The following is a 23,953-nucleotide window of genomic DNA, read 5'->3' on the forward strand; positions in this document are numbered from 1 at the left end:
CACAAGATACATACCATGTGCAAAATATATTCAAATTTTTCATTTGCTTGGAAATTGCAGCCACAAAACACAAATATTTAAATTTATTTATCTTTCTAATCCCGTATCTTCCAGGTACCCTACTTCGATTGGCACCACTTCCTTTGTTGGTTGCCCTTAGCCAAGCTACAAATTAGCTATACTTTTAAAAAGGAATTTCAGAAACCTTGTAAATAGGTCGAATGGTTTACTTAGTTTGAATTAAAAATTTTGCTATCTCACAAGATCACAATAACAATCTCAAGCATTTTCATTGCTTAAGGTTTTCATTACACACAAGTTTTGAAAAACAATGATAAAAGTTAAATCTACCCCTGGGAAGATGCTTCACAGGCATCTCTGGAATCGTCAATTTTTTTCCTCTTATATTTTTTTCTCCTTATTTTCTTGATTTCCTTCCTTTCCTTCCTCATCAATTTGTCAGATTTTCTTTTCCTTTTTGATCCAGCTTTCTTTTTTTCTTCATCAGAAAAAGGTTTTGTTTCTCTGCTGCTCTCTGTATCCCTTTCTGAAAGTACAGAAGTTATCACAGTTTTATCGGCTCTTTCTCTTGCTTCACCAACTGAATCCTCTATAGGAAATGAACTGAATGGAAATTTCCATGGTGTATCATTAGTTACCTCCGCTTCATCTAGATAAGAAAGAATAAATTAGACCATAGCGTCCTAATAGTTTATTAAAACCCCTGGGAAGGGGCATTAAATACACTACTGAGTCACCGTGGATTCACCGTTAGATTCATCGTGGCATTCAACAGTATCCAAGGAGTCCAAGGTTTTAATGGGAATTTCTCTTTGCTTTTCTATAACAAAATATTAATGAATAAGAGCAAATATTATGAAAAAAAAAATAAGAGACTAGTAGAGATCTCGTTTTTTTTTTTTTTTTTTTCTTTTAATCGTTCAACCTTAGCGGGATTTCTGCTTGCTTTTCTACAACAAAATATTAAACAGTTCGTGGTAACGAACTGTAGTATGGAGAGACCCGGCTCAATAGTAACCTGCTCACTTTAAATATAAGTTTCGTCAAGTTTAGTCTTACCCATCAAAAGTTACGAGCCTGAGAAAATTTGCCTTACTTTAGAAAATAGGGGGAAACACCCCCGAGAGTCATAGAATCTCAACTAAAATCACACCATCAGATTCAGCTGATTAGAGAACCCTGCAGTTGAAGTTTCAAGCTCGTATCTACAAAATGGGGAATTTTGTAATTTTTAACACAAGACAGATCACGGATGCGCGTTTATTTGTTTTTTTGTTGCTTTTTTTCCCAAGGGTGATCGTATCGACCCAGTGATCCTAGAATGTTGCGAGAGGGCTCATTCTAAGTGGGAGGGTCTTTCCATGAAAGAATTTATCATGAGAGGAGAGAATTTCCATGAAGAAGCAGTTCGTCTCATCCACAATACCTCTCTCTTTACGTTAAAGTATTTTTAGTAATTTCAACTATTTATTCTAAGACCTTTGTAATTCAGGGGTCATTCTTAAAGGATTGGGACAAAATAGAAGCTTTAATGTAAAAAGGGAGGTATTAACAAAGGGGGAAACCCCATCATGTACATAATAAAAGCTAGATTTACGTTGTATGGGCAACGTGAGTTGTTCCGCAACGTTTGTTAGGCTACACCGAGCAAAGTGTTGCGGGAGCAACACTTTGGTTTTGTTTGCTCGCTTCGATTAAGCGCTGAAGTTGTTAATCTGTAAAGATCTTAAAATAAACAAGTCTCCTACATGTCTTACCACTGGAAACAAATTGGTCTTACCATCAAATACACCAGAAACAAATAATAAGTACACCAACTAGCAAAAGTTGCGAGCCCCTCATTGCTGAAGATGATTATGAGCTAACAGCCGACTGTTGCTCAAAACTCCCCTATATGTCTTATAATTGGTACCGACCTATTTTTGGTTTCAGTGTGTACCTTACTACCGAAGTTGTCAAACCCTTTAAACTTTCAAACTGGTATATCTCATGAAGGAATTGTTCTACCAAAAATGGATGACATACACTTTGATCAGCTCATCAAGAACTATCGACTACCGCCAAAAAAAAAATCTATTTGTCTTAGTTCAAAAGTTGACTTTTCGGCATAGGCCAAGTTTCTAACGTCATCACTTAGAAAGGAGCAAAGAATAAGCTCTAATTTCTTTAGCAATGAGAGAACTTTTAAAGTTTAAGAGGCAGATCTCATACCATTTCTCTACTGCCATCCCAAGTGCAAAAAAACCGAATGATAAACTCAGCTGAAATGATGAGCAGAAATGGCTAGAAACAACAGATGATAGCACTTTCGGACCCGTGGGAAAATGCCACTTCTTTGTTTCTGTAAATATTTAACACTTATAGATTTTAGTTCATCTTGAATTTGAAACTGGTGCCTGCCTGCTTGCCTGCTAGAACGGAGCTTTCCACTCGAAAGCAGAAACATGGTTTGATGAAACAAAAGCTTGACTCCATAACTTCAGATAGATCTCTGACATAGGCTATAAAACTCCATTTCACTTCACACACTGTAGGTTCTGGCTCAAGGACAAGCAAAAACCATCCTTTTTGGCTCCAGGCCAGAGTTCTACGAAGCTTTCCAAAATGCTAAGTCATATTCATCAATCCAGCCTAAGGTCCACACTTTCCGTAAAAGCGTCCAGCCTAAGGTCCACACTTTGCGCAAAAGCCGCAAAGGTTAGACCCTCAAAACTTTCTAAGAATAAGCTGAAATCGGGGTACTAGGAAAAAAAAACACGACAATACCAAAGTGTTGCTCTCGCAACACAATATACAAATATAGAAGTTCGTTACGGAAGTTAATACGTATATTTATTACTAATAAAAACGTTTTTATAAAAAATAAAAAGTTCTAGTTGGGTTTTTAAGTGACCAAAAATTGGAGGACAACTAGGCCTCCTCTCCCAACCCTTATTTATCAAAATTGTCTGATCAAAACTATAAAAGGGCATTTAGAAAAAAAAATTAATTTAGAAATTTCGTTTTAATTATTTATGTGTGGTGAGCCAAGATCAAAACACGCATTAATTCAAAAACGTTCAGAAATTAAATTAAAAAAAAACAAGATTTTTCAAATGCAAGTAAGGAGCGACATTAAAATTTAAATGTTTATGATGAGCTGCAATTGAAGCTGCTACTGAGCCGTCCCTATATATATTGTCGCAATGAGATATGTTTTGAGGTAAGAAGTAGATCAGATGTTTACATCAACTGTACCATTGTCCTCTGTTTGTTTTACATATTTTGGTTTTATAGACTTAAAAAAGAAACCCATTCATGACGTTTCAAATACCTTATTATAAGACATAATAACATACAACACAAGGTACTTGACTAAAAACAAATTTACAGGTAAATAACAATTTTACTGCAGCGGTCAACAAAACTAGATGAAACACCGTATATTTATTGACAAACCCCAAAAATACTAAGCCGCAAAGAAATGCAACTACTACGAATCCAAATGAGAATGTAGACAAAGAACTTGCAGTACATAAAGAGTAAAGATAAGTTTCACTTTTTACCAGAGGTGGAGACGAATTTCCAAACGGTTGTCAAGACAACACACGCAGTGCAAAAAAATATATATTTTTAAAAAATTATATATATGTTACTAGACCTTCACAAAGCACATCAGATGCACACTAATAGGAGATTCAGTCCTGGTATATGATAACAAGATTTCTTGTCACTTTAGTTACCCTGTAAACTACACTTTTGGATTCCAGGCCGTCTGAACTCATTTTGGTGAGAAAGTACTAAGTTTTTTGTGAGTTCAAGTTTCACGAAATGACCCAAAAGTACATTCCAAAAAACTGTGTCAAGAATAGAATGACCTCTCTTGAAGAGATAGTGGTCAGTTTTGACACTCAGTGCCATAATAGCTGGGTTGTGGTTAGAAATTTTATGCTGTTTCCACTGCCACGAGGTTTTCTATGCATATGTTGATAGATTTAACCATATGAAATAAAATACCTGTGTTTGGATAACAACAACCAACCCTAACCCCAAACCAAAACTTGCGTTGATGTTTAGCACTCTGAAGCTTGACATTCTCAGTCCCCCCATTTTATACACTGTGACTCTCATTTTGGCTACAGAAAGAGAATAAGCAGCAATAACCAAGATTGAATGGCATAACTCTGATAAATAAAAATCTAAATTGAAAGTGTATTATGGGATACTACTTAATAAATGAAATAATGACCAAATTTTTAATAACATAAATTCAAACTCAAAACAAGAATGAAATAGGAACAAGAATGAAACAGAGATTAATACGAGTGGGGATGACAAAAAATATGTAAAGTGCTTTCAATTTTTTTAACTTAAATAAATAGAAAATTATTAAGACTTTAAGGAATAATTATCAGTATATGTAGAAGAAACTGTAAATCCACGTTCATTTGTTTTTTCTTTGTTTTCAATAGAGTGTAAATTATGTTTGGTCCTCAGAAGACATGGGGTGGGGTGTCAGCCCTGTTCATGTTAATTTTTGCTTGTTTTGAGTTTGAGTCCTGTTTGTTAAGGGTTTTATTTATGTACTGATGTTGATTTGTGGTAGTTCAACGCTTGGGAGATTATTTGACTTTATTTCTGCTCATTTTTGGTTTAATAGAGCTCTTTACTTTTCTTTGAAAAACTTATTTTTTGGACAAAGTTGGTTTTTAATTGATTTCTGCTCGTATTTTACTGACGAAGTTTTTTTTCGTGGAAAAAAATAACTTAAATCTTTTTTTCTATAAGAATCCACAGCTTGGCCTTCTATTTGTGTGTTGGAGAAAATGTACTTTTGGGTCATTTCGTGAAACTTGAACTCACAAAAAACTTGTACTTTCTCACCAAAATGAGTTCAGACGGCCTACAATCCAAAAGTGTGGTTTACAAGGCAACTAAAGTGACAGGAAATCTTGTTATCTTATACCAGGACTGAATCTCCTATTAGTGTGCATCTGATGTGCTTTGTGAAGGTCTAGTAACATGTATATAATAAAAATAAAGATCCGAGATCTTGTAATTCAGGCAGACTGATGACTTTGTGTTTGACTAAACTTCATGAGAAGCTGAGGTATAATTAAATTAGCATATATTGTGACCACAGCAATAACCGATTTGGGTTTCGTGAAGGATTTGGTTAGCAAGTTGTCCATGGGACTTTTCTAGCTGTCCTTGAAAGGTGCAGTTAGCCAAAAAGTAATTTTACCATTTATACTTCAAGGCTTTCGAATCCATTCTCAACTCCCCGTCAATGCTTTCTATCGTTAAAACTAGTGTTAATTCATTTGTATATGACTATCTGTGGAACTGGTATCAGAAGGCAACAGTCTAATGCGTTTACCAGGTACTGTTGGTTATCCCAATTATATATGCCATGGTGCTAAGCAAGGTTCTGCACTAAGTTGTGCAATATTTAGTAGTGTTATCCGTGTAATTACTTGACAGATTCCACCATACTAATTGAGCCATCATCAATAGAGAAGGCTCAAAGGCTCAATAGTAGAGAAGAAATGTCCTTCTCTTAGCTGGTAATCTAGAGCCACTCTAGAATGCCATCGAGGTTATTTACTCTGGACCGAATGAAATTGGTCTTTCAGTTGCTTCTTCCAAAATCAAGTTTCTTGTTTTCAAACGGGTAGCAACCTCCATTGATATAATTCAAGTCAATGCAGCTAGAATTTATCATCCAGTTTACTTTTGTGCTTAGGACTTCTGTTTGGGATATTAGTTTAAGTTTTAAGACATCCTATAATTGATTCTTTGAATGAAACAACTAAGAAATGCCATCGTATCTTGCCAGGCTAAAGAGTAAATTTGATTGATTATATAACAACGCGTTTTTCGCACTGCGTGTGTTGTCTTGACAACCGTTTGGAAATTCTTCTCCACCTCCAGTAAAAAGTAAATCTTATCTTTACTCTTTAGGTACTGCAAGTTCTTTTTCAACATTCTCATTTGGATTCGTTGTAGTTGCATTTCCCTGCGGTATAGTGTTTTTAGGGTTTGTCAATAAATAGACGATGTGTCATCTAGTTTTACTGACCACTGCAGTTAAATTGTTATTTACCTGTAAATTTGTTTTTAGTCAAGTGCCTTGTGTTGTATGTTATTATGTCTTATTACGGTATTTGAAACTTCATGGATGGGTTTCTTTTTTAAGTCTATAAAACCAAAATATGTAAAACAAACAGAGGACAATGGTACAGTTGATGTAAACATCTGATCTACTTCTTACCTCCAAACATATCTAATTGCGACAATACATATAAGGGAGGCTAAGTAGCAGCTTCAATAGTATAATCAAGGAGCTTCAATAGCAGCTCATCATAAACAATTAAATTTTAATGTCGCTCCTTACTTGCATTTAAAAAATCTTGTTTTTTTATTTAATTTCTGAACGTTTTTGAATTAATGCGGTGTTTTGATTTTGGCTCACCGCACATAAATAATTAAAACGAAATTGGTATATTATTTTTTTTTTTTTGGCTAAATGGCTTTTTCATAGTTTTGATCGGACAATTCTGATAAAATAAAGGTTGGGGGAGGAGGCCTAGTTGCCCTCCAATTTTTGGTTACTTAAAAAGCCAACTATAACTTTTTATTTTTTATACGAACGTTTTTATTAGTAATAAATATACATATCAACTTACGTATCGAACTTCTATATTTGTATATTGTGTTGCGAGAGCAACACTTTGGTTTTGTCGTGTTTTTTTTCCTAGCACCCTGATTTCAGCTTGATGAGCCACGAAAGGGATATCTGGCATGCAGGAAGTTTCCTACCCTGCAAGACTAGCAAAGCTTAAACTACCAACTCTTGTATACAGGAGAAATAGAGGTGATGCCATTTTAACCTACATGTTAATGAGGGCTAATACACTCCCAGCATTGATTTTCCACTGTTGGTGCTAAATCAAGAACTAGCGGTCATCAGTTGAAACTTGTTAAGCATTCTATCCTATCCAGAGTCTGAGCTCATTTTCTTTTATTCAAGAATCATAAACACATAGAATAAACTCTATGAAAAAACTGTAACTGCTGAATCTGTGGACATCTTTAAACAAAGAATGGTTGCTGAGTGGTCCTCTAGAGAGTGTAAACTCAACTGGGATACTATGGATCAGCACAGTTCACCTGGTCACTAAAGAATCCTGAATTCAACTCAAATTGTATACTCTGGAGCTCTACAAGGAGAAATCTTTAGAATGTTCCAAACTACAATTAAAGGTAATTTAAGGTGGCAAGTGAGCAATAAATGGAGAAGCTCACTATATTTAGAACTTATACTATCCATGCCTTTGATTATATGGAGTGTGTTGATAATGTCTGCCCTATTCCTTCGGAATTGAAAATTTGGTAGTCCTAGGCTGTGCAGTCTAAATTTCATATGGCAAATCTTTCAAATATGGTACAAGCTTAGTTGCTCTTCACTGTATTTTTTCAACCCTTTCTCTGTCTTTTTTATACAATGGATACTATACTGACAAATTGTATTCGAGCATAGGTCAAACTACTGATTTATAAACGGCAATGAATGAAAAGAGATTAAATTTACAGAAAGTGCGTTTGAGATATAATAGCTGATAGTTTGCCTTATTACTTCAGAGAGATGCCTATCAAACCTAAGACTAGAATCAAAATGAACATCAAGGTCATTAACATTTTCAACTGGTAAAATTGAATGTCCAGCAAGATTGTAATGGTAACTTTGGTCTATTTTGTGAAAGTGATGGATGACCCTACACATTTTTTTGTTGATGAGCATGGATTTAACAGTACACCAATTGTGCACTGCATCCTAGTCCTTTTGAAGCTATGAAGCTTCATCTGAATTTGTCAAGGAGCAGTAAAGCTTTACATCATCTATAAACATTTTAAACTGTGGAATGGTAGACAACAAGCCGCAAGCCATTGATGAAAAGGCAGAAAGGTAACAGACCAAGGCAACTACCTTGTGGAATGCCACTTAGAACCATTTCAGCAAAGGACAAAGCACCACCTACAATCACTTGCTGTGTCCTGTCTGTTAGAAAATCACCAATCCAATTCAACGTTTGGAAACTAATATGGTATACCTCCCAGTAAGAGCAAAATGGAAATTTTATCAAATGCTATATAAATGCTATCAAACATAAGACCTTCATCTGTAATTCTATGGAAGTCAGTAACTACTTCCAAAAGCTGTGTATTATATGGTGAACATTTTTTGCAGAAACCATGTTGAGATAGATGCGAAAAAAAAATTTGATTCAAAATAATTTTGTATTGTCTTGACAATTAGTTTTTCCATAGTTCTGGAAAAAATTGATGTGTTTGATATTGGCCTATAGTTTTTAAATTGTATTTTTGTGTCACTTTTAACCAGGGGTTTGGTTATTGCTTTTTTCCATGCTGAAGGGCAAGTATCAGATGCCAGACACAGATTATATAAATATGTCAAAGGTTCATTGAGTACTATTGCAAGTTTGCTGACCACATGGTTCAAAACTCCATTAATGTCAGGTGATTTATTTGTGTCAAGATGCCCTCAAAAGGTTGTTGATCATCTTCCGGCCCTCAAAAGGTTGTTGATCATTAAAATCAGAATCATTGAGATCTATTGTGAAATTGGTAGAAGCAAGAGCTAAGAGCTCATATGGTACTTGTGGCGAGGTCAGAAGAGCTAAGAGCAAAGAGCTCATATGGCATGAGCTCTAGCAAAATTCAAAAAATCGACAGATTGATTTAAAAGGAAAATCGGAGGGTTAATGACAGTCGGGATTTAAAATAAGAGCTCTGAGATACAAGGTCCTTCTAAATATCAAAATTCATTAAGATCCAATCACCCATTTGGAGGTTAAAAATGCCTCATTTTTACTAATTTTTCTCCTCCCTTCATCCCCCCAGAGGGTCAAATCGGGGAAAACGACTTTATCAAGTCAATTTGTGCAGGTCCCTGACAAGCCTACCAATTTTCATTGTCCTAAAACACCCAGAAACGTCAAACTCGCCAAAGCACTGGACCCCCCCTAACTCCCCCAAAGAGACCAGATTCAGTCCAGTTACGCCAATCACGTGTCTACGACATTTGCTTATTCTAACCACCAAGTTTCATCCCGATCTCTCCACTCTAAGCGTTTTCCAGAATTTCTGGTTTCCCCCTCCAAATCCCCCAAATGTTACCAGATCTGGTCAGGATTTAACATAAGAGCTCTGAGACATGAGTTCCTTCTAAATATCAAATTTCATTAGGATCCAGTAACCCATTCTTAAGATAAAAATAATTCAATTTTTCCTAATTAACACCACCACCCCCCAACTCCCCTAAAGAGAGCGGATTCAGTTTGGTTATGTCAATCATGTATCTAGGACTTATGCTTATTCTTCCAACCAAATTTCACCCCGATCTCTCCACTCTAAGCATTTTCCCAGATTCACTGTTTCCCCCTCAAACTCTCCCAATATCATTGGATACGGTCGGAATTTAAAATTAGAGATCTAAGGCACTAGGTCCTTCTAAATATCAAATTTCACTAAGATCCAATAACCCATTTGTAAGTTAAAAATACCTCTTTTTTTAATTTTTCCTCTCCCTCCAGCCCCCCCAGATGGTCAAATCAGGGAAACGACTTTTATCAAGTCAATTTGTGCAGGTCCCTGACACGCTACCAATTTTCATCGTCCTAGCAGGTCCAGAAGTACCGAACTCACCAAAGCACTGGAAATCCCCCCAACTCCCCCAAAGAGAGCAGCTCCATTCCAATTATGTCAATCACGTATCTAGAACTTGTGCTTATTCTTCCCATCAAGTTTCATCTCGATCTCCCCCCTCTAATTGTTTTCCAAGATCTACAGTTTCCAAGATTTCTGTTTCCCCCCACCAACCCTATATGTCCCAAGATCCAATTTGAATTGAAAATTGAGCATCTAGGACATAAGATCTTTCTATATATCATGTTAAATTAAGATCCGACCACCCATTTCTAAGATAAAGATACCTCAATTTTCACGTTTTCCAATATTTTCGGTTTTCCCCCTGCAACTCCCCCCAATGTCTACGGATCTGGTCGGGATTTAAAATAAGACCTCTGAAGCACAAGATCCTTCTAAATTTCATGAAGATCTGATCACCTGTTTGTAAGTTACAAATACCTCATTTCTTCTAATTTTTCCAAATTACTCCCCCCCCCTCAACTTCCGCATAGAGAGCGGATCCGATCCAGTTATGTCATTCACGTATCTTGGACTTGTGCTTATTCTTACCACCAAGTTTCATCCTGATCTCTCCAAGATTTTAGGTTTCCCCCTCCAACTCCCCCCAATGTAACCGGGTCTCGTCGGGATTTAAAATAAGAGCTCGTGAGACACGATATTCTTCTAAATATCCAATTTCATTCAGATCCGATCACCTGTTCGTAAATTTAAAAATGCCTCATTTTTTCTAATTTTTCTGAATTAACTGTCCCCCCATTCTCTCCCCAGATTGTCGAATTAGGGAAACAGCTATTTCTAATTTAACCTGGTCTGGTACCTGATACGCCTGCCAAATTTCATCGTCCTAGTTTATCTGGAAGTGCCTAAACTAGCATAACCAGGACCAACAGGCAGACAGACCAACATAATTTGCAATCGCTATATATCACCAGGTAAATACCAAGTGCCATGAAACACGATCAGTTGGAGTGGGGTCGTGTAAAAACAGATGAAAAAAATTTATTAAATGATCAGCTTCTTTATTATCATTGCCTACATTTGTCTGTGTTTCTGGGTCAGTGAATGAAGTTGAGGATGGACACTGTGAATTTTGATTTTTTCTTATATATTTCCAAAACCTTTTTGGGCAACTTTGAGCTGATGCAATGATAGAAGATTCAGGTGACTCACAATTTGACTGAAGAAGCCAAGTTGCTCTATTTCTTGCTCCTTTATATCTTATCCATGACTTGGTGCTTCTTATTTTAGTTAAAAAAATAAAAAAACAAAAGTTTTTAACTGAAAGTAAAGAGCAACATTAAAACTTAAAACGAATAGAAATTACTCCGTATATGAAAGGCGCTGTTCCCTCCTCAACGCCCCACTCTTTACGCTAAAATTTGACTCTTTCTCTCAACTCTACTTTCTAAAACAGTAAAAAACTTTAGTGTAAGGAGCAGGGCGTTGAGGAGGGAATAGCCCCTTTCATATACGGAGCAATTTCTGTTCGTTTGAAGTTTTAATGTCGCTCCTTACTTTCAATTAAAAAAAACTTTTTTTTTATTTAGTTTCTGAACGTTTTTGAATTAATGCATGTTTTGATTTTGGCTCTGCACATGAATAATTAAAACCAAATTTGCATATTAATTTTTTTTGTGGCTAAATGGCTTTCTCACAGTTTTGATTGGACGATTTTGAGAAAAAGGACTGGGGGAAGAGGCGTAGTTGCCCTCCAATTTCTTGGTTACTTAAAAGGGCAACTAGAACTTTTAATTTTTTAGAAACGTTTTTTATGGTAAAAAATATACACAACTTACAAATTAACTTACTTAACGAGTTTCTATATTCGTATATTTTTATTATGTATATGTCTCCCCCTCGTCAACATTTCACTCTTTACACTAAAGCTCAAAATTTTGTCCCAATTCCTTAAGAATGGCCCTTGAATCACAAGGCCATAGAATAAATAGTTGAAATTACTAAAAATACTTTAGTGTAAAGAGCGAGGTATCAGGAAGAGGTGATCTTTATATGCGTAAAAATTTATGTTCGTTTTAAGTTTTAATGCTGTTCCTTACTTCCAGTTAAAAAAAAACCTTTTCATATTTATTTTTTCAATGTTTTTTTAAGTAAGTAAGTAATTTATTGATGCCCACTCATACAACATGAAAAAGTGGAGTAAAATAAAAAGAAAAAGATAATAATGTGACTTCTAATACAACCCAACTTCAAAAATCGTAATCATACAAAATATGTACAGTTAAGAGACTTGCCAGTTTACAAAGGGACTTAGACCTTGCCAACTCTTCCTCAGGTATCATATCCAGAGGATCATGCATATTATAATGGTTTAGCAATGAGGAATTTCTTTGGTGGAGCGGCAGGAAAAATTTTAGGTACTTGCAATAAGCTGAACGAAGTTTCAATTTTTTTTGCTGAAAGCCACTCCCATAGAGGTGCGATATACAACAGGTACAGCAGAGCAACAGCTGAATACAGTCAAGATAGTACTTTTGTATTAAACATACACTGAAGGGAAGCTAATTTGGCATAGCTAAGTCTAACATCTAATATTTTCTACTAAAAGAGTTCTAGTGCTTGTTATGCTACATCCGTAAGTGATACCCAGGTATTTCAGCTGTTTTTCTGGGAATACTTTTGCCCCACATACAACAACATATGAAGTGGTGGGGCTAATTTGGGTCAAGTTTTGCATGCATGGCTGTGAACCAAAGATTAAAAACTCTTCATGGAATTCAATCCCCTTCATGGAAATTCTCTTCCCTCATGACAAATTCCTCCAAGGAAAGATCCACCCACGTAACCCCTCCCCTCAACCCCTCCAACCAAAAAAATCCCCCCTGAAAACGTCTGTATATTTCCCTATAACCGTTACTATATGTAAACACTGGTCAAACTTTGCAACTTGCAGCCCCTTCCACAGGGACTCTAGAGGAGTAAGTTCTCCCCAAAGACATAGTTATTAGGTTTTTCGACCATGCTGAATAAAATGGCTAACTCAGAATTTTGATTTGGTGAGTTTGGGAAAAAATGAGCATGGGAGAGGACCTAGGTGCCCTCCAATTTTTTGGTCACTTAAAAAGGCCACTAGAACTTTTAATTTCCGTTAGAATGAGCCCTCTGGTGACATTTTTGGACCACTGAGTCAACACAATCACCCCTGGGGAAAAAAACAAGCAAATAAACATGCATCCATGATCTATCTTCTGGCAAAAAATACAAATTCCACATTTTTGTAGATTGAAGCTTGAAACTTCTACAGTAGGATTCTATGATATACTTAATTGGATAGTGTGATTTTCATTAAGATTCCATGACTTTTAGGGGGTGTTTCCCCCTATTTTCCCAAATGCAGCAAATTTTCTCAGGCTTGTAACTTTTGATGGGTAAGACTAAAATTGATGAAACTTTTATATTTAAAATCAGCAGTAAAATGCAATTGTTTTGATGTAACTATTGGTATCAAAATTCCGTTTTTTAGAATTTTGGTTACTATTGAGCTGGGTTGCTTCTTACTACAGTTTGTTACCACAAACTGTTTGATATGCTCACACCATTTATCATTTTTTTTCTGTAATAGCTTGTAGAATGTCTTGAGGAAGACTTTGCCTATTTTTACAGAGCTGCCTATTAACATTTGATGGAATAAACTTGTCTTGACCCACTACCAAAGCTTCATGAATCAGCTCAAATACTTCATTAACAGTGTAATTATTTTCCTTCAATTGTTCCATGATATGTAATGATACAATGAAATTTTGGAAAGACTCATATTCACCTTTAGTGTAATTATACTTAAGGATCTGTTTTTGAGGAACAGAATCACCAGCCAAACATTTTAATGACAGTTTAAGAACAGTGTGATCAAATCTTCCTAAAAGGAGGTAGGAATTCAATATTTCTAACATCATCAGGAGATTTTGTTATTAACATGTCTAGGACTCAAGGACTCAAACCATCCCAAAGTCATGTAGGCTCCTGAATGTGTTGGCATAGGTATGTGTCCTGCAATTTTTGAAGGCAATGCTGCTCAGATGATTGTCAGAAAGGGAGGTTGTTTGAGTTTTCTAATCAATGGAAGGTAGGTTAAAATCACTCACCACTAGTACCCTTGCACTAGCTGTTGAAAGATTATGAATGTACTGTAATAAATGTGCATTATTGCTTGGAGATAACTCGTTAACACTAGATTTTCTATACACTGCAACAATCCTAATACTATTTGTAGACCTAGGAAATTTTACATCAATTACTAAACATTCATTAATACTCAGAGCTAAGGGATCATTTACTTCTGTGTACTTAAGCAACAAATGGACAAAAATAAAAATTCCATGTTTATAATTAGTATTCACTAATAAAGTATAACCTTCAACCTGATGAAAATATGCTTCTGAATGTGCACAATTCTTAGGTAAAGATTCAGTAACAACAACAACATGAGGCTTATGCACTGACATCAATGACTTTAATTCTTCAACTTTACTCAATAAAGTATCTGCATTGGTGTAGAGTACAAGGAAATTAAGGCAATTTAGCAAGCATAGCCTATATCTGGCTAGACAGATAATAAATTCTTTTTCAACATGAGTTTCCATCTGAAAAGATAGATATTAATGATTTGCCTAAGAGAATTAATCTGGCTAGTTGGATATTGTCACCTGATTGCATTGAGAGTTTACTTATCAGCCTTGTTGAACATATGTTAGAAGGGCTAAGACAAAACATTATCTATCAAGATAGATTTTCCTGCCATGCATAAGAGAAATAATTATCTGGCTAGTTGGATACATACCAGAAATACTAAGCTACATTATTATCTAACTAGTTCAATGTTCATCCTTTATCTAAAAAAATTAACCATCTGAATAATTGGATACAGTGTTATTACTAGCCAAAATGTTTGGGGGAGGGGAGCAAGAGATTTTACTGACTGGCTGGTCATTTTTACCAACTGTTTTGTCAATAATCAGCATAATGTCCATTTGAAATACAATACATAAAACCACTGCATGAGTTTGCAAAACTGCTGCATTTACCAACCAAAATTTAGATTTCAGTAGTCCTATGCATCATTTCACTAATTGAATGCTGTTTATCTAACTATTTGGGAAATTGTACCACCATCTGTAAAATCATGGCAGGAGTTGGTAAAAACTACTGTGTTTACTGACCAAGTTCAAAATTTTTGTAGATGATATGTTAGTATTTTCATGGTCTTTATTGAACCAAACAAATAATTTTACTGGCTTATTTTTTTACTAGTGACCAAAATCATTGAGGGGGGGGGGTACCCCTATACATGATGGTCCTGTATATAGCAAAGAGTCTAAGACATGTTGTCCACCTAGTTAGATGTTCATGATGCTGCCTTAGTTGAACCATTATCAAACTAGGTAGATAAGGGTGTAGGATTCTCAGAAATGGTATTATTTGTCTAGCTTAATATTTTATCTTGATACAAAGTGTAACTGGATAACACTTTTAGGCTAGGCTATATTCTATAGAATTTAATTTTTTAAGAATATCCATTGGTCAGCTCCTAGATTTTAGCTTACTATCCAGATATAATAAAGCATAAGAGTTAATTTAGATTCTCTAATTAGGTGGATAATACTCTATTTCTGCTTGCTTGGCTTGTCTCTTTTTTTTTTGGGGGGGGGTTACACCTGAGTCAGATAAATAATGTAAGTAATCTGGTAATGATCTTCTAAAAAGGTAACATTTCAATCTTACCTCCTTTTTGTAGACTGGAGTAGGCAGGAAACAGTGACATTGTAAAGGCTAGAAACTCCTTGTGCCTTAAAATTAAATTTTAATATTCTGGTAGAGTTTTCTTTAAAAGGATCAAACACATTCTGTTCAATATGGCATTGGATTGTGTTCAAAATAGCACGACTGTCAATGACGGCAAACGAAAACAATTCTCTTTCAAAGAGAGGGTCTTCATTACCTACCATGGATTGTCTGTGAGCTAAAGAAGAACTGCGTAGTTAGAATAAAAGTGCTGCCTGAGTAAACTGCTAAGTGGGCTGTCCATAGTACTGCTTTATATATCAATTATAGTAGCTTTTAATGTTTTATCATTGAAGCACCTAGTGGAGCTATGAATTTTTTTAGGTCTGTTCGCTGTTTAATACTACACACTTTAGTTTATTGTATATTTTAGTGTTTATTGATTACTATTTTTTATATACGAGGGAAACTTACAGTCTAGTCAGTGAAATACCAAGTCGTCCTGGTCTGGGGTGAGAAGATGTCACAAAGAAAGATTTAAAGGAAATGCGAACTTCTTGGGATGGTGTAAAGAAGGAAGCTTTGAATAGATTGGGATGGAAGAGGAGCCTGCGTAGCTGTGTTAGCATCAGGCGGCTTCGTGCTGCGATGAGTTGTCAGTAATAGTAGAAGTATAGATTTTTTTGACTAGTGCCAAAAATTTAGGTAGCACATACTCTGCAAAGTGATCTTGATTCTTTACATCATTAGTTACTAAATTCTATTTTCATTAACTCTTTAAAGTGTGAATTTCTCTGGCAGAATCAAAGTTTAGGGCCTGAACAAATCTTTTATAAGAAGGATCCCACTAAAAGAAAAGAATCAAAGAAGACAATCCAAAAAAAGTCTTAGATGAACTTTCTGTTTTGATAACTAATTCAGCCCCAGAAATAGAAGAAATCGCATAAAAATGGGTGAAAGAAACTGCGAAAGAATACATGGAAGTATATTTGCACGTGTTCAACAATGGCCTTCAAATGAGGAATTTCCCAAAATGCAGAAAATAGTAATGGTAATCAAAGTGTTATAAACAGGAAAGCAAGCAAAAGGAGTCATATCATATCAGCCCAAAGCATAACTACTGATTTTATCAAGAATGTTAAGAAACCCTTCAAAAAAGGTCATATAACAAATAAGTTAGAAGAGTTTGAATCTGTAAACAGTATTCTAGCGGAATCCCAATCAGGATTCAGACAAATCAGAAGTGGCAGCGGATACTCTTTTGGCACTGGAAAATGTAGTGCAAGAGCCGTGGAAAAATAGTGAAGCTTTGCTACTGTTTGTTGATTACGAAGGAGCTTTGAGCATGCAACTAAAAAAAAAGGAAGAAAACTGTGCACCATAGTGACCCAAACGGTTTATCCTGACAATTTCGCGGAACTCAATTACAACTACCAGTATATGTCTTGCTATCAATCCTGAGCCGTTATGGCTATCCAACAGCTTCAGTCACTTCTTGGTGTAGCTTTCCTAATTCATTTCAAGGGGTCTTAAGATTTTTCGATATGGTGTAGCATTTCCCGTCGTATTTTCAGTGTAATTTTCCTTGTCTCTATGTGGCATACAGCGATATTTATTTTTACATTCTTAGATATTAATCAGGTTGGGAGTGAAATTATGTTAATTCGAATATGTAAATATACCTCACATAGAATTCTAACTTCTCACAAGGAGTTTCTTTTATAAAATATGTCATGCCAAATATTTTCTTACAGTAACATGTTTACAAAATCTCAATGAAAAATGAATATGAATTTTGTTCACTAGATACATATGCTAGATGGTTACAAATAAGCACTTTCTTGGAATCAAGAGTTCAAGGATATATATATATATGTTTATGCTTGTTGTTTACCACAAGCTTGTAAATTTAATGATTGGGTAAGAAAGAAAAGTTCAGTTTCTACAGCTAAATACTGTTGAAATCGAAAAAAGGGAGAAATTATTGAAGTTTTTTTGTGAGTCTTATAACATTTTTAATAATCTGAGTGGACCTTTCAACTAATTCTGAACAAAATTGCTATCTTAAAATTTTGATTCGATGTGTGTCGAGAATTAACAGATGTCAGACTGGGCTGGTTGGCCTCCAATGACTTTTAGCTCTTAAAATGCCACTAGAACTTTCAATTTCCAATTCAACGAACTTCTTCCTAAGTTTTTAAGACAACTTTTTTCGTACGAAGTGCATTGGTGAAAAAATAGGACATGGTGCCTACATTACTCTTTAATTAGATTGCATTATTGTGCTGCCTATGATAAAAATTACACATTTTAAAATAGCGTATCTGACAAAAGTTTGATTTCATAATTTAAGTGTTTCACACTATTGTTCATCAGGATTATCAAAATGGCGCACAATGCAGGGGCTAAGATGTATAATTTTGATTACAGGAAACTCCTTAATGTCAAGTTGTTTCCCATTGGTGGGAAATTCTATCAAACCAATTATTGGCCGTTAACTACTTTAGTGCATTTAACTAGAGCATCGCAATGCAAAACCACTATTAGGATTTACGAAAAACCAAATAAAACCACTCTGGTCAATGGCAAGAATTGTGAAATAAGAGCACAAGGTTTCGTTTTGGGTTCTTCCTAATCTAATTGGTAGGTAGGCTAGAAACTAATTGTGTTGAAGGCTATAAACTGAGCATCATTAAAAGAACATGAGAATTTTCTCTTTACCACATTATTTTTGACCCAGAGTACCGGCCTCACAGGTAGGTTTAGGTGATGAAATCTCAACGTTAGATATCAAGCCCAAATTATAGTAATGACAAAATCTCCAAGTACCCACCTTTTCAAGACACTGTATTTGGTAAAAAACTACTTGAGCTTCTTTTGACTATCTTTGAAAGGGGTTAGGTTAGGAAAATAAAACTGTCAGGGATAGGTCTTCAGGCTAAAGTAGGCTATGTCCAGGGAAGGTATTTTGGGTAAAATTCTAGTTAATTGACTTCTTGCTATCTTGGAAAGGGTTTAGGTTATGAAAATGAAACTTTCAGGGATGTGTCTACAGGCTAAAATATGTCCTGGGAAGGTATTTGGAACTACCCACCTCCACTTGTTCTCCCTCTAGAGGGCCCTGAAATTTGCCTACATGACAGGTCTATACCTATTGAAATTTTGACAAAACAACATTTTAGCTTAATTTTCAGTTACTAGTTGCTTTTCTCTGCCTTAAGCTCTAAAAATGCAATTCCTATTATTTGAGTAGAATTTTGAGCCATATCAATGGTTTTTTTTTCAAAATGTAGAAAATTTATTTGCATATCTTTAAAACCTTATAAAATGGAATTGAGCAAAGTTATGAAGCTGAAAACAATTTTGTTGTACTTCAATTAAGCATAAGATCTATTTTGCAAGGTTTCACTTTTATAACACACATATTTTTAAAGGTCATCAAAGGTCAGAGCCCTCTAGAGGGAGAAGGAGTAGAGGAAGTTGCTTCAAAATACCTTCCTGGGACATACTTTAGTCTGTAGATTGATCCCTGAAAGTTTCATTTTCCTAACCTAAACCCTTTCTGAGATAGCAAGAAGTCAATTAACTAGAATTTTACCAGTATTTTGAAATAGCTTACCTACCTCCACTCCTCCCTCTACACAGTTCTGACCTTTGATGAACTTTAAAAATCTGTGTGTTATAAAAGTGAAACCTTGCAAAATAGATCTTCTGCTTGAAACCTTGCAAAATAGATCTTCTGCTTAAACAAAGTAGCCTACAACAAAATTGTTTTCAGCTTTACTACTTTGCTCAATCCTGATTTATAAGGTTTTAAAGACATACAAATACATTTCCTAAATTTTTGAAAAAAAACTTTGATATGGCTTAAAATTCTACTCAAAAAACAGGAATTTCATTTTCAGAACTAAAGCCAGAGGAAAAGAAACTGATAACTGAGAGTAGAGGTAAAATGTTTGTTTTTGTCTAAACATGTCATGTAGGCAAATTTTAGAACCTTTAGAGGAAGAAGAAGTGGAGGTAGGTATTTCAAAACACCTTCCCAGGATATACTTTAGCCAGTAGACCCATCTCAGAAAGTTTCATTCCCCTAAGCTACCCCCTTTCCAAGATAGGCTAGCCAAAATTAGCTAAATTAAAATTTTACCCTGAATTTTAATAACTGTTTATAAGTTTTGTATCAAGTGAAGAAAACAACTAAAATGGATCCAAAGCCTAGATTTGGGCTTTTGAGAAGAAAACAAATTGAGAATGAAAACAATTTTTACTTCATAACATGCAGAGTAATTATAATTAGTAATAATAATAATAATAATAATAATAAATATATTGGAAAAACCCGTCACAATTGAACAAAAGACGGATAAAAAACAAAAGAGAAGAAAACCCACATACAAAACACAACGAAACTTCTTGAAATGAAAATAATCACGAAGGAACTATAATACAACTATGTAAGAATGGCGGTCCACTGGTGGTTACTCGCTTCTACTCTATCACGGTACTTTTCAAGACACGCTTCCACCGCAGTAAATGGGTCAGGTACTGAATACCGCCTCGTTAGGTAAGAATTACTTGTTCTTAATGGCATCTCAAGTAGGAACTTGAGGTACCTGAAGAATATTCTTCTTATAGTTACTTTATTCGAATTTGTAAGTAACTTCCAGAACGGCGAAACGTAAAGAACATGGGGTAAGGCAACAGCAACAAATATTTGTGCACGCAGCGACCTATTTAGATTACGCTTGGAGGAAACCGAAGCTCCATAAGCTGACCTGATCTTCTTCTCGATGTGCTTTACAAGCAGTGCTCGTGTATGCTGAAGAGTTTCACCGATCGGCAGACCCAGGTATACAATTGACTTAGAGGGCATGACCACCTGTGACCCTAGTTGGATTTCGGGTTGAGAGGCATTCCAGTTAAATAACAGTACTTCACATTTTGTCACATTAAAACTCAACCCAATTTCATCATACTCCATCTCCAAAATTTTAAAGTTAGATTCCAAAGAAGACAAAATTCTTGAAAAGTTTAGAAGGTCATCTGCAAACCCAACTAGGGACACGTCAATGCCTTTAAAAATACAGCAAGGGGCCACTTTTGACTGGGCCGTCGATATGCTGTTGTTGAACAGATCAGGTGATGATACGGCTCCCTGTTTTATACCTTTCTTCACCACAGCAAACCTACGACTTAATTTACCTGACAGTTTAATACGGACCTTGAGCCTACTATACATGTCGTTCAAGGGTTTGACAATAGCACGGTCAACTCCGGACTTTCTCAGCTCAACCATATTCTGAGAATGGATACCCGAATCAAAAGCCCGCTGTACATCATATTCACCTATAGCTAGGCTTTCTTTCGAAATGTGGGCATCCAGTAGAACATTTGCAGCTACATGCAAGGCATGGGCACATCCTAAGCCAGCTTGGAATCCAAACTGGTGGGGAGGCACTTTACAACTAGCTTTAATGTCCGAAATTATGAGCTTTTCAAATAGCTTGCAAAACACAGATGATACAGTAATGGGTCTGTATGACGATGGTTCATGAGCAGGTTTACCCTTTTTCAAAACTGGAGTGATCACACCTAAACAGAAAATGTCCGGTACAATACCATGTGTTAGTATAATTTGGTAAGCTATTGCTAAATGCTCCGATAGAACTGGACCACCATTCAGTAGGTGTAGAGCACAGATTTGGTCGGCACCGGCGGATAATTTCTTCTTTAATTTTTGACAAAGGTGGGTTATTTTCGCACTAGAAATCACGAGGTAATTATGCTCTTTCGTCATAAGCTGATCGAGCTCTTCGCTAAACTTTTTATTTTTCACTTCATCTGGTGGGGAGAATTCAGCAGCAAAATAATCTACCCATATTTCCTCATCTATATCACTAGCATTTTGTCCCGTACTTTCTACAGGCCTGGCACGGAGCTTCCAGACCAAATTAGGGTTTTCAACGATTTTTGAAACTGTTTCCCGTTTGAGGCTACTACGATGTTTTCGTAGCTCTTTCGCGAACCGCCGTTTTGTATAAACCCGCAATTCATTGACTACCCCGCTTTTTGGCCGGTCGCACTCGTGCCAAACCCCCAGCCAGAACTTGGCAGCTGCTCTTGCCTTCACAAGCTCACTGTTAGAGGCCCATCCTTTCACTCGCGACCCACGTCGGACGCTACGTAATGGGACAGCAACCCTTTCAGCTACTCTCAAGGAGTGGCAAATTTCGTAGAAATACATGTTCAGTTGCAGGCGTATCTCGCTTTCCGTTAGGTCACAATCCCACTGTAGGAGGTGGAAAGGCACTTTAATTTTCTTCAAAATTTGTTCACAATTGAGCTGGAACTGCTCACGGACTACTTTTTTCCAATCACGTGCTGGCTCAGGCTTGGTTTTTGGAGCACACTGGGGACTGACGGCTGGTATTGCAAAAGAGAGAGGTAAATGATCCGAATAGGCACCGTCAGATCCAACCGAGACTGACTCTAGGTCCAGTTTGTAAGTTACTACATGATCAAGATTTGAGACGGTTTTTGCGGTACTGATATAGGAATAGCACTTATCCTTCTTAGCAACTTTAAATCCGCTTGGTAAGGCGTTCAGCAATAGTACAGCCCGAGGGCAGGAATGATCGTCGAGATTGCAGTTAAAGTCACCAAGAATTATAACAGGGCATGATTTCTGGACTAAACTGAGGAGGCACTTTCCGAGCTTCTGGCATGCTTTTGCAAACTTCTTTTCTGAAGCGATGTCATTGTAATTGGTTGGTAAATAAACATTTACGAAAAACACGCCATGCATTTTGGCAGCTTGGAACCATTCATTCTGCTCGACACACACGGGGGGCCCCGAGTTAGAGCGCGTGATTATGGCTAGGCCACCAGAGGGACGACCCCGAGTCCCAGATCTTCGCGCAGGTTGAACGAGGTAATGCATATCCGAGGAAAACTTTAGAAGGTTTACACTATCATCGGTCAGAAAGTGTTCCTGTATGCAAATACAGTTATATTCTTTAGAAAGGTCAGTTAGAAGGGGGATTCTGTCCAACACTTTACCGTTCATATTCCAGCAGAATATTCGATTTTCCATTTACGTGCTAGTGTTAGGCTGGGCTTTGTTAAAGGGACAAGCAGCATGGTAGCAAGAGTGTCTACTAGAGCCGCAGTTTAGGCATTTTTGCGGATTACTACATGGGTTGTCCTTACTAGAGCTGTGACCATCGCCACCGCAGCGCGAACACCTTTCTGGTTGTGAACAGTCAGCTGCTAAATGACCAACAGCATGGCACTTGAAACACCTCCTCGGTAGAAAGCGGAACTCTTCAATCCTGAACAGTTCTAAACAAATCTTCAGCGGGTTCGCGATAGCGTTTTCAAGTGTTTGTCGACTTGCATAGAATAACTTGAACGCTCTCGTAGATCCGCATTGCGCCACTTTGTCGCAACCAGCAATTTGACAGAGTTCACTCTCGCTAACTGAAGAGGGTACTCTTTTCATGATACCGACAAACTGGGGAACTTTGACTTTAGTGGTTATGTTCTTCCTTTTCATTGCTTCTGCAAGTTGGGTAGCGGCATCTCGAGACTGGACAAGAATCTTCCATTCATCGTTGCTACGTTTCAGAGTAAGAGAATCGGAGCTTACGTCGCTAGGGCAAACCTTTGCAAAGAAGTCTTTCCGGGATTGTGGGGACGTTAACTCAGGCGGCATATCGTTTGCTTTCACAACCACCGAGTAAAGTGGCTTTGATGGCGGATTCGCTGCTGAACGGGGAGTGGGTGAGCCCTGGGAAATAGCGTCGCTTATGGTAGTACATTGCTGCGATACCCCGGCGAGCTGCTGAGCACACTGTTCAGATGCAAGTTTGATCTTATCCGCGATAGCCCCTAATCCGGCATCAAACTTTCGACACATCTCGTTTACTTTTATTCTCACGCAGGCACTGACTTCATCAGGGCAGGTGGGCACTTCCTGCGGATCAAAAATTACGAAAGTAGGCAAGGGCTTTTTCTCTTTAGCGCAAAGGGCTAGGATTTTCGCCATTTCCATCACGTTATCAGAATCGTTTGCCGTTTTCCGATAGACGTAATCATAACCAATCTCATTGGCAAGCGTTATAAGTTTCTCCTTCGCACTAAGAATTTCAGCATGATCAAAGAACTCCACAGCTCGCTTAACAATGCTTTCAATTTTGTTCCCCGCTTGCATGGATCGCGTGAGAAAGTTCAGTACAGCATTGCGTACGAGAGTCCCCATCGCTTACGTCACAGCATTCAACGCAATTTTCGGATAGCGTACACAAGTATAAGGGAAGCGTCGGGACCTGCTCACCTATTCCCCGCAATTTAAGGGTAACTAAATACCAGCAGGTACGTACGGCTCTTGCGGCAGGCACCCGCCCCTCTTCTGCTTACAACCTGTGTACGTTTACCTATCGGGAATATTATTTCGCGGCTCGCTTTGCATGGAAAATTCTTCAAA

At 36.8% G+C, this 23,953-nt stretch overlaps 2 protein-coding genes across 6 annotated transcripts in view; one reads left to right on the top strand and one right to left on the bottom strand.

Moving 5' to 3' along the window:
* The window catches only part of LOC136030184 (nuclear exosome regulator NRDE2-like), a 76,904-nt gene extending 61,278 nt beyond the window's left edge, over positions 1-15,626 (bottom strand). The window contains exons 1-2 of one of the 2 annotated variants that reach the window (XM_065708927.1): positions 15,469-15,626; positions 352-670 (exon numbers count right to left, since the gene is read on the bottom strand). In XM_065708927.1, the coding sequence (XP_065564999.1) occupies positions 352-670; positions 15,469-15,508 (359 nt within the window). In that variant the 5' untranslated portion in view covers positions 15,509-15,626. The remainder of the gene's footprint in view (positions 1-351; positions 671-15,468) is intronic. The other variant, XM_065708928.1, reaches the window with a different exon arrangement.
* A 2,366-nt stretch (positions 15,627-17,992) lies between these two features.
* LOC136030187 (uncharacterized) overlaps positions 17,993-23,953 on the top strand; it is a 55,037-nt gene continuing 49,076 nt past the window's right edge. For 2 of the 4 annotated variants that reach the window (XM_065708934.1, XM_065708938.1), the window contains exon 1: positions 18,006-18,111. The gene's annotated coding sequence lies outside the window, so the exon portion shown is untranslated. Of the gene's footprint in view, positions 18,116-23,953 lie in introns of all 4 variants that reach the window. The other 2 variants (XM_065708935.1, XM_065708936.1) reach the window with 2 other exon arrangements.

Source organism: Artemia franciscana, chromosome 8 (assembly GCF_032884065.1).
Source record: "Artemia franciscana chromosome 8, ASM3288406v1, whole genome shotgun sequence".
Classification (NCBI taxonomy): Eukaryota; Metazoa; Arthropoda; class Branchiopoda; order Anostraca; family Artemiidae; genus Artemia; species Artemia franciscana.